Here is an 11199-nt window from a genome sequence, read left to right on the forward strand (position 1 = left end):
CTAAAAGCAGCTCTTACATCGCTGATGCTGTGTGCCAGTGGGGCTGGAAAGCTTGGAGGCCTGCAGAGTGGGGTAGGGGTGGAGAGAGTGGAGGTGAACCGTGGAAGAGCGTCGCGATGTCAGCCAGACCGCAGGGAAAGGGAAAAGGAGATGGAGAGAGGAAGAAGATCACGCGATGCCAGTCTGAAGGGATGGAGAGAGGAGGGGAGAGTAAAGCCAGACCTCAAGGGAAGGGAAAAGGAGGGTGGACAGAGGAGGAAAAGCAATGCTAGACCGAAGGGGGAGAGGCAGAGAGTGATGCCAGACTTCAGAGGAAGGAGGAAGAAGGATGGAAAGAGGAGGGAAAGTGATACCAGGCCACAGGGGAAGGAGAAAAGTAAAATATACAGGAGATACTGGAAAGCAGAAGATGGATGGGGAGAGGAGAGAGAAAGATTGAGAGAGGGGGAGATGTTGGAATACATCATGTAAAAAGGATAGAGTGGGCACATGCTGGGTGGAAGGGGCAAAGAAAGCGGACAGACACCAGTGGAAAGGGGGATAGAGCAGACGCAAAATGGAAGAGAGTGCAACAGTGGATGGAAGGGGCAGAGAAAGCAGGCAAACGCTGCATGGGAGGGAGAGAGAAAGGACAGATGCTGGATGGGGCAGAGAAAGTGGGCAAATGCTGGATGGAAGGGAGGGGGGGGAGAGAGAGAGAGCAGATGCTGGATGGGAGGGAGAGAGTGAAGAGAAGTTGAGGAAAGCAGAAACCAGAGACGACAAAGGTAGGAAAAAGATTTATTATTATTTTATTTTTTTTGCTTTAAGATAAAGTAGTATTGATATGATGAAAATGAAAATAAGGTGATCTTTCTATTAGACTAATTTTTATACATTTTTGACTTACTTTCAGAGACCAAAACCCCATCCTCAGGTCAGGACAGGCTACCGTAACATACTGACCTGAGGAAGGAGGTGTTGGCTTCTGAAAGCTAATTGAAAAATGCATTAGTCCAATAAAATGGTATCTTATTTTCCATTTTTTTGTTTTATTTCTGTTTGTTAATTTGTAAAGTGGTGATTGGTATTTGTCAGTTTTTTCAAATTTACATCTGCTGTCTTTATATTGCACAGTACTAGGGGACATGCATCACTGTTTCTGTGGTATTGCATTGTATGCAGAATCTGACTTATTGGGGGTTCAGTTTAACTTTTGTCTACATATTTCTGTTTTTAGTTTGTGGTTACTTATTCTATACTTTTGTGAGGATGTATCTGTGTTCTATGTGAAAAAGACATGGTTTTGTGTTGGCAGGATCATTTTTACTAATGTCTTGTTTAGTTTTACAGTGGGTGTATTGATGTTCTAGTGCTCACTGCAATGTTTAAGATGTTGCCTTTTCCTATGCATACCCTTGTTGTGTGACTCGTGGATTATTATTAAAAATAATTTTTTCATATAGAGGAGGGGGGTGTTAAAAAATGATCGGCCCCGGGTGTCAAATACGCTAGGTACGCCACTGCATGACTGACAGCATTATTGATCAGGAATTTTTAGGACCTTGATGTGTAAGGATTGGAAGAAATGGCCATGGCCTTTCAAGGGTTGAAGTGGGGCACTTCCATGAGTGGACCTCGTTTTGGCACAGCGAACCTCCAAGGCAAGCAAGTTCTTCAGCCAAAGAGAGAAAAAAGTCAGAGGTGAGCCGACATGGGGGAGGGAGGAGAGATTGCTATCTATCCTAGTAGAACCGGGACTGACAGTCTCATGTTCCTGCTGTGAGCCTGGATTCTGATGCCCCGATCAGTTCCCCTCGCTGTTCCGAACAGCGTGGGAAAAAATACCACCAAAACAGCACTGGGAATTAACTTCGCTATCATCAGCACTAATAACATGTGAATTTATTTAACATGTGCTCAGGCACAATACTCCAGCAGAAGAGATTTGACAGGTTTGGGCTGTCCAAAAAAAGGAAAAAAACCCCAACAGCCCAAACCTAAGGCCAAGCCCCCTGACATATGGACCGCCAGACCCCCCACCCAAACAATTTAAACAACAACAAAAAATGGTGACCCAGTTGGACCCCTGCTAGCCTCTGCCCCCCCCCCCCCCCCCCCCCAGACCTGCCCCGTACCTTGAAACAGGAGGAGGGAGTAACACTCCCTTCTGTGAGTGCCGCCTCAAAATGGTGGCGCCCTGTCCAGCACTTCCTAGGATTCATCGGGCAGGGAACACCCAAACTTTCCTCTTTGGTTACTGGGGATTCTATGCCTGTTCCTGTTATGATTGTTCGCTGTTTTACCTCTTGGCTTTCCTGTTCGAAATACTGAGGAAGTGAAGGGTTGCACAGTCCCCTTGTAAGGTCACTAATCAGTAGTTCTCAGTTTCCCTCTGCTGGTAGGAGTTCATATTACCCACACGTTGGGAATGGTCTAGAGAGAGTCAAGGAAAGTAAATCAGCAGGTAAGATCTAATTTCTCCATATACCATATAACCTTAAGGCTCTCTATATTAGTCTACTATCCCTAGTACCTTAACAAGTTTTACTTAAACAACTCAATAATACTAAGATGCAGGTAGCAGGCCAGCAGTGAGAGGGGTACTATCCAGTTTTTTGCATTGAGTGTCACATGTTTGATTATCTCCCAGTTGGCGAGAAGTTATATGTATGTGCTTGATGAAAAGAGCTCATAGCTCTCAAAGAAATAAATCTGTTCTTCTCTTAAGGCTATAGAGCAGACTTGGAGGATCTGAGGGATACAGAGGGGTATATAGAGGAGACCTACAGGGACGTTGTGCTGCCTTGGAGGAGGAAGGTCTCCTAAAAGGAGAGCATCACCCTGGTAGGAAGTAATCCTGTAGCCAGTAGCTGCCCACCAGGGGATGCAATATCCTCTTGCACCAAGGGTGTGTCTCCAGGAGCTTCTGCCCAGGACGGAAAGGTTAGGAGAGCTGTTGTAGTTGGTGATTCAGTCATTAGGCATATAGATAGCTGGGTGGTTGATGGACGTGAGAACTGCCTGGTCACTTGCCTGCCTGGCACAAAGGTGACAGACCTCACACGTCACCTAGATAGGGTTTTAGATAGTTCTGGGGAAGAGCCAGTTGTCTTGGTACATGTGGCAGTGATATGGAGGGGAGGTTCTGAAAGCCATATTTAGGCTCTTAAGTAGAAAGCTGAAATCCAGATCCTCCAGGGTATTTATTTATTTATTGTTACATTTGTACCCCGCGCTTTCCCACTCATAGCAGGTTCAATGCGGCTTACATATTATATACAGGTACTTACGTGACTTGCCCAGAGTCACAAGGAGCTGCCTGTGCCTGCAGTGGGAATCAAACCCAGTTCCCCAGGACCAAAGTCCACCACGCTAACCACTAGGCCACTCCTCCACTCCTTTTCACCATACAACAAACTATCGGCCTATTGCAAATCTTTCATTTGTGTCAAAACTTGTGGAAAGAATAGTCTTTACACAGTTGCATATATCTATCTCAGCTAACCTAGTGGAGGGGAGAGTGAAATCTTTCTGTATATAGATGGTATCTTCCACCTAGTAGACTTTTTAAGTTAGTCCTGTATATGATAGGCTGTGTTGGAGGGGGTGTGGTAAAGATGGTACATATTTTCATATTTGGTGGGATGCCCTGTTATCCAGAATGCTTGGACCTAATGTTTACCTTGATGCTTGGTATACAGGTAGATACCAATCCTGTCTTTTTCTTCCTGAGTTTACTGCCTGATGTGTTCCCAAATTATGCTTTTAAAATATTACCATGTATATGGCCTTTTGGGATGCTTATACCATTAAATATGGAGAAGTAGCTAAATTAGAAAAAACCTGGGCTCCTTTCTTACCTTGATATGATCAATCCGGGTCATGATAGACTTGAACATGTATGGACATGAGATGCATGCTACCTTCTCTTGCAGTGATGCAGGGCCATCAGCCACTGAAGTTTTTATACACTATTACGAAGCTGACCTTTTCTGGTATATAGTTTTATAAGCTGAATGTTTCAGTATATCCAGTCACCCATGTGTTTATAACTAGTTACTTAAACTGTAGTGATTGCTACCCATGGAGAATGGTGGGGGGGGGGTCCTGTTTTTGTATAGTGAATATTGCAGTGGAACTTTTTCATTTGTTGTTATTTCTATATAAAAATAAAGTTTAAAAAAGAGAATTAGTTAAATATTGTAAGTGAATTAAAAAGTATATCACTTTAGTCCATTTGAGTATGCAGCAAAAAAGTCAGTAAACAAGTATGAACTATAAATGATTGGATTAACCTAATATATTTCTTGAACTAATACTCCTTTTATCAGGTCAGATCAAGGGAAGTTGCTGCCTCAAGATATACGTGAATCGCAGAATAGGTTACATTCATACCACTCCTGTAATGTGATTTGTTATTTATTTATTTGTTGCATTTGTATCCCACATTTTCCCACCTTTTTGCAGGCTCAATGTGGCTTACATTATGCTGTAATGGCGATCACCATTTCCGGAAAGAGAAATACAAAGTTGTATTACATTTAAAGTTCATAAATGTTAGAATACCTTATAAAGTAAATTAGATAAATAGTACATCTCAGGCATGAGAAATAAGGGGGTAATGCATTAATGTTCATTAGTGACAAATTGATTGAAGCAAACAGGTATAGAGAGTTCGATTTTTGTCTGGTTCTGGTAGAGTTTTGCTGTCAGGTCATTTATGAAGGATCATTATGGTATGTCTTTTTGAACAGGTTAGTCTTTAGTAATTTCCGAAAGGCTGTCAGGGCGTGCGTTGTTTTTATGGCATTTGGTAGTGCATTCCAAAGTTGCGTGCTGATGTAGAAGAAGCTTGATGCATATATTGATTTATATTTAAGTCCTTTGCAACTAGGGTAATGGAGGTTCAAGAATGTGCGTGATGATCTTTTTGAGTTCCTTCTTGGTAAGGGCGGTAAGGGCGACGAAAATGATAGTGGGGATGGGACGACTTTCCTATGAAGAGAGGCTGAGAAGGCTAGGGCTTTTCAGCTTGGAGAAGAGACGGCTGAGGGGAGATATGATAGAAGTGTATAAAATAATGAGTGGAATGGATCGGGTGGATGTGAAGCGACTGTTCACGCTATCCAAAAATACTAGGACTAGAGGGCATGAGTTGAAGCTACAGTGTGGTAAATTTAAAACGAATCGGAGAAAATTTTTCTTCACCCAACGTGTAATTAGATTCTGGAATTCGTTGCCGGAGAACGTGGTACGGGCGGTTAGCTTGACTGAGTTTAAAAAGGGGTTAGATAGATTCCTAAAGGACAAGTCCATAGACCGCTATTAAATGGACTTGGAAAAATTCCGCATTTTTAGGTATAACTTGTCTGGAATGTTTTTACGTTTGGGGAGCGTGCCAGGTGCCCTTGACCTGGATTGGCCACTGTCGGCGACAGGATGCTGGGCTAGATGGACCTTTGGTCTTTCCCAGTATGGCACTACTTATGTACTTATGTACTTATATATACCGGGGCCTCGCCACGAATAATTTTATGAACCAGAGTACAGATTTTGAACATAATTCGTTCTTTTAGTGGGAGCCAGTGTAGTTTTTCTCTTAGGGGTTTGGCGCTTTCATATTTCACTTTTCCAAATATGAGTCTGGCTGCAGTGTTTTGGGCAGTTTGGAGTTTCTTAATGATTTGTTCTTTGCATCCGGCGTCAATGGCATTACAGTAATCCAAGTGGCTTAACACCATTTGATTGTACCAGGTTGTGGAATTTTCGAATGTTAGATATGCTCCTGCGCTCATGTTTTAACTGTGATCAGACTGCTGGTGTTACCTGTGACAGCATTGTCACAAATGGACTGACAAAACTGAAAAGAAGCACTTTATTTTAACAGTTTATTTTACAAATTGTTTATCTGTTGGCTTTCTAGGAACTGGAAACTATAGAGTTTGGTCCTCACCAGTGGTGGACAGAACATTGCAGGAGCCCTGATGATGTGGCTCGTCATCGCCAGCAGGAAACTATCTTCCATTTGTTGCAAGGTATAAGCTATGTTAGGTAGATGCTAGCCCTATGTTCAACACACATTTTTAATAAGTCTTCAAATACAAAATATGAATGGACTTTTTTTTTTTTGTCTTGTTAAATGATTGCTAGCTCTGTTATACTTCTAAAGTGAAAGTGATGTGCTGGAAAGAAATCAGAATAGGGCCTCGGAGGGATTGGAAGAATGGCAGTTGTTCTCTAGCAAAGGAAGAGTAGGGGAGGCTAGCTTTTTCCAAACAATGAGGGAGACATATATGCAATTATAGGTCTTTATTACAAAGCATCAAACGTCTCGACACAGCTGGTGTGTTTCAGCACCTAAGCGCCTGCCTCAGGCATCTACAAAACTTATAATATAATACTAAAAACAATAGTAAAATATAAATGTGACAAAATATAAAAATATGAATATGCATACATGAACAAAAATACAATGTTAAAATGACCTAAAATGGCTGACTAGATTTGCATACATAAAAATATATAAATAATAAGTAAGTAATGATCAGCATTTTCAAATAAAATACAAAAATAATGACATCGATAAATCGTTTATCAGACATTGATAAATAAGTGCAAGTGGAACAATAGACTACTAACCTCGTGGTGTAACAAATTCTGTTTATAAGAAAAAGTGCAGAGAGAAAGCGAATGCCATTGTTTTCTAGTTCTAATACAAAAAACAAATCTTAACGTCGTAATCCTAAAAGAGGGAGAAAGAACTCGCCAGGCCAGCGCCACCATATTTTAAAAATGTCTGCTGAGACTCGTGAGACTACCACGGTAAGTCTCAGCAGCCATTTTGAAAAACACAGAGCTACCTATGCCATCATGCATAGTAGCAGCAGCGGGCAGGAAAGAGTGGGATTCTTTCCTGCCCCCAAAGAAGCCATTAGACCACCAGGCCCTTCAAAGTAGGACTATGGGTGGGAGTTCGCAACGGTGACGTGGCGGGCCGGGGGGCCCAATGACCTTTACTGCCCGGGGGCCCCGACCACAGTCAATCCACCCCTGGTATGGAGTACCTGCAGGCCTCCTAACTGTGCAGCAATATGAAAACCATGCTCTGTATGTCTTACTCAGATTTTACAGCTCAGTGGTGGGGCTATCTCTAATTCATGTTTTCTTGGTGTCGCTTAAAGCTGCACCTAGATTTTTACATCCATAGCAGTGGGAGTGAACTGAGGAGGAAGAATTTTCAAAAACTTAAGACCAACACTGCCTTGATTATTTGTTTGTTGCATTTGTATCCCACATTTTCCCACCCATTTGCAGGCTCAATGTGGCTTACAATGTTCCGTCATGGCATTCGCCATTCCGGAGTGTAAATTACAATTGGTATTACATAAAGAACGTGGATGACAAAATAGTATTAATCAATCAGGTAAGAGAGAAAACAATCAGAATATCAAGTAACATAGTAAACTTAGAAAAGGCATCACAAGATTCAATAAGAACTTAACCTTCAGGCAGGCAAACTACAGCCCTTCAATCTGTGTCTCTGAAGAAGGGAGGGAAATTGGAACGATCTGGTGAGACTAAAGGAAAGAATATTAGCAGGTAAGATCTAATTTCTCTTCTCTTTAGCATCCACTAGATCAGTCTAGGAAGTGTACACACAGCAGTATTCTGACACGGAGTCAGGAATAGTGAGCCCTTGGGCCACTGCCAGAGACCGGCAGCAGCAGGCGAACCACCCAAACAGGGAACGAGGCTGAAAACAGACAGGGCTGGTACAAGCAGGACCGGAACTGAAGCTGAAATTAAAAATGGGGATAATCAAAAGATTTTTTATTTTTAACTTTATGGATGACAGTAAAATAACAAATTAAAAAAAAAACAGTCTTAAATTATGTTGGTATTACTGCTTTAACTTAGTCAACTTTTTGCATAAATATTTGACTGATAATCCTTTCACTAAGAAATGCAGTACAGCCAGTTAAATTTAAGGTTGGTATTATAAACTTACAGCTTCCTGTTGGCATAGTGACACTTGGTAACATGAATATGGTGTTCCGTTCTGTGTTCCATTTAACTTGTGTTTCTAATTTTAAGGGATATCTTCACCAGCAGAAATCCCAGCAGGCGTTGTGCTTGGGTTGACAGTTGGTGATCCTAGATTGAATTTGCCAAGAAAGAGGACAAAAGCCATGCCAGATTTGTCAAAATATTCAGGTAAGTCCATTCAGATCTTTGGTTTGCATAGCTCTGATGGAAGAAGTGGATTCTGGTAGTAGTTCAGCCCTTTCAATGAAGATAATTATCTGGAGATGGAAATCAAGGTAGCCTTTGGTATACTTTAGATTGAGGGAGTTGTATAACTACTAGGGAGGGACTTGTACACGCTGCTGGTCTTGTGCTCAGAGGGAGCCTCTGTCAAACAATACAGGTGATCCAGGTTCGAATCCTGGCAAGGCCAACAAAGTGCTCAAGTTTGCTAGCATTAAGTTAGATCATTATAGAGTTCCTTGCTTGCTGGCAGAGTATTTTTCTTTATCTGTGGCCAACCTCCATTTTGTTTGTGGGTTTCCCAGCACATTGTACATAGTGGTGCCTTATATTGATGATGACCGGGATGCCTTATGTTCCCTTTCAGCATTTTTCTGCATATCTAGAGGAAAAAGATCAGCAAGCAAATTGTAGTTGACCTAGTTTATTATTGGACTAACTCAATACATCTCTTACTTGCTTTGAGAGCCTTGCTTCCTTTTGTCATATCGGTGAAGAAGCAGCATGGTTACACTGACTTTAAGCAGAACAGTCAACTAGGCATGAGGCTCTTTGGATATACCATTTTAACACCATAAAGCGTGGGAAGAAGAGGTGTTATGACACAGTAATATGTTAGTTTCTACGTATTCAAGTGGAATAAGATTGCAACCATAATATTCCACTTCACCGTGAATATCTAAACACTGGTTGCCCATCTGGCCAGCCTACATGGACGAAATTTGCAGGGATGCATCGTGAACATTGGTTCATACATTCACATCCCAGTACTATTCAGACAAGGATTCGCGATGCAATAGTAAGTTTTGACAGTCAGTCCTTCAGAATCTCTTTGGGGATCAGAGTCCAGCTCCATCCCTCTTAGGCCCATTTCCTTCTGTTGCAGGCTGCCTTCCAAAAAAGAGAAAATTATGGAAAGGGCTATTTGCTATCAAAAATGTTGGTGTCTTCCTGTTGCATCTCCCTGTTACTGTTTTCCCTCTTGGGGTTTTTTATTTTTTTTTTTTAATTGAAGACAGCCTGTAGAGAGGGAATCCCATGCTGTGAGGGCTTATATTCTGCTTGACATTGAAGAATACCAGTTTAGTGACCTTTTAGCAGGTGTTCTCCACTGACTGGAGGATACAAGTCCTTGTATACCCATCCATCTCCCCAAGCAGTTGTATTCTATTCTTAGCTAATAAAGAAACCGAGGTGGTCCCACATGATAAAAACAGTGGGAAACTATGTGCTTGCACAATGAGGTTACACTAAATTGGAGTAGCTTCCCACACAGGGGCTTTGTTGTTGACACCATTCGTGCTGTGAGGACTTATCCTGTAGAATCTGTATATAAAATCACTTCATTTTAGGAAAAATCAAGATCTTGAATTGGGCAGCTTACCTTTGGTCTTCTGTCTAGCGGGCTCCACTTACTAAGCTGAATGAAAAAATAATGGCTACATAAAGGATAAAATGTGAAGTCTTTTTCACATAGGAATCCCCATATTATTCCCAGTGTGCCTTTTCAGGTCTTATGTTGGCTGTCTTGGTGTTTTGTTCCTTTCCTAAGCCTCAGTGGTGCTCTTGTGGTGCAATCCTTGTCCTGAAGTGTGTATGACATGTTGGCCAGTGACCCTTCAGTTTTTTGGTGCCCCAATTCAGTTCACTGTAAATAGTTTTTTTTTTTTTTTTGGGGGGGGGGGGGGGGAGGTATATTTTCCCCAGCAGCTTTTGGCTCAGTCGGCAACAGAACAGTTAAGCTTTTTTCTTTAGCTGCCAGAGGGTTATTTTGGGGTTTGTTTTTTTTGCCATTTTTAAGTCATTAACTCGTCATTGCCTCTGTTATAATCTTAGATCCAAGGCTCTTAGGAACACAGAAATAAATACTGCAGCCAAATATAACTCAGCCACTGAACATGTGCTAAATCCAAAATCACTCTTCCAACATGTTCCCTGGCCAACATCCCCAGAAACCTGATTTACAGGTACCTTGAATGTGATCAGTAGGTGTCACTGTTGCATCATGGCTGGAAGCTGTGTACACTGCCTCTGCAGCATTACCAGCTCAAGGAGAAACCAAACTAACCTTGGAGAGTAACTCAAGTCTGTGGTGTGAGCCACCTGGCTGCCCACATGCTGCATTTTAAAGTGAAGAAGGTAAGGAAGTGCAGTGTTTAACACTTTTTCTTTTTTTAATCAGCACCACTATTTATGTTACTCAATACATTCTGTGTACACTGCAGGAAGTGATTTCAAAACATCTAATACATTTTGGCTCATGAAAGATCTTGGAATGCATATCCATGCAGAAGGCCAGAGTAAGATAAAATCAATATGAATTTTAATGAACTCAGACAGAACAAACAGTGCCCCAAGGTGTGTGTAATGGAGATCTCACCCCAAAGCATTGGTTTGTGCTTTTGTTTTTATACTGGCAAAGTTTAAATTAGATTATTTATTCCAGTCTGATTTATAGATGGATATAGGTACAGATTCCATTGAAAAATATTTACTTTATTGGGATGATAATTTGTATCAATATTTAAACAGTGCTTTATACATGAAATGCAGGTACAAGAGCTTAAAATCAAAGTAGGTAGTTGAGGCAGCAGCTGGTGGTTATTCTCCTAAGATCACAAGAACTGTTGGTGTTGGAAGCAGAGTCTGAACCCAGATCTCCTGTGTCCCACTCTGTTCTAAGCCTCCGAGCCACCCACTTTACCTGAGACGACCAGCAAGAAAATTTTTCCCAGGGATTATTTTGAAAACTAAAGTAGTATTTTTAAAATGCTATAATGGTTCAGAAATAGTTTGATGTGAAAACGATAAGGGCCCTGTTTACTAAGCAGTGCTAAGGGCGCGCTTGCATTTTAGCGTGCACTAATGATTATCACACGCTAAAGATGCCCATAGGAACATATGGGCGTCTCAGACATTTAGGCGCGCAATCATTTTAGCACGTGCAAA

General features: G+C 41.6%; 1 protein-coding gene across 1 annotated transcript in view; it reads left to right on the forward strand.

The window, feature by feature from the left end:
• The window catches only part of LOC115459936 (ribonucleases P/MRP protein subunit POP1-like), a 77217-nt gene extending 68389 nt beyond the window's left edge, over nt 1-8828 (forward strand). The window contains exons 10-12 of the mRNA XM_030189789.1: nt 5906-6017; nt 8077-8196; nt 8719-8828. Coding sequence (XP_030045649.1) covers nt 5906-6017; nt 8077-8196; nt 8719-8828 — 342 coding nt within the window. The remainder of the gene's footprint in view (nt 1-5905; nt 6018-8076; nt 8197-8718) is intronic.
• Nucleotides 8829-11199: the final 2371 nt, after the last annotated feature.

This window comes from Microcaecilia unicolor, chromosome 1 (assembly GCF_901765095.1).
Source record: "Microcaecilia unicolor chromosome 1, aMicUni1.1, whole genome shotgun sequence".
NCBI classification, from domain to species: domain Eukaryota; kingdom Metazoa; phylum Chordata; class Amphibia; order Gymnophiona; family Siphonopidae; genus Microcaecilia; species Microcaecilia unicolor.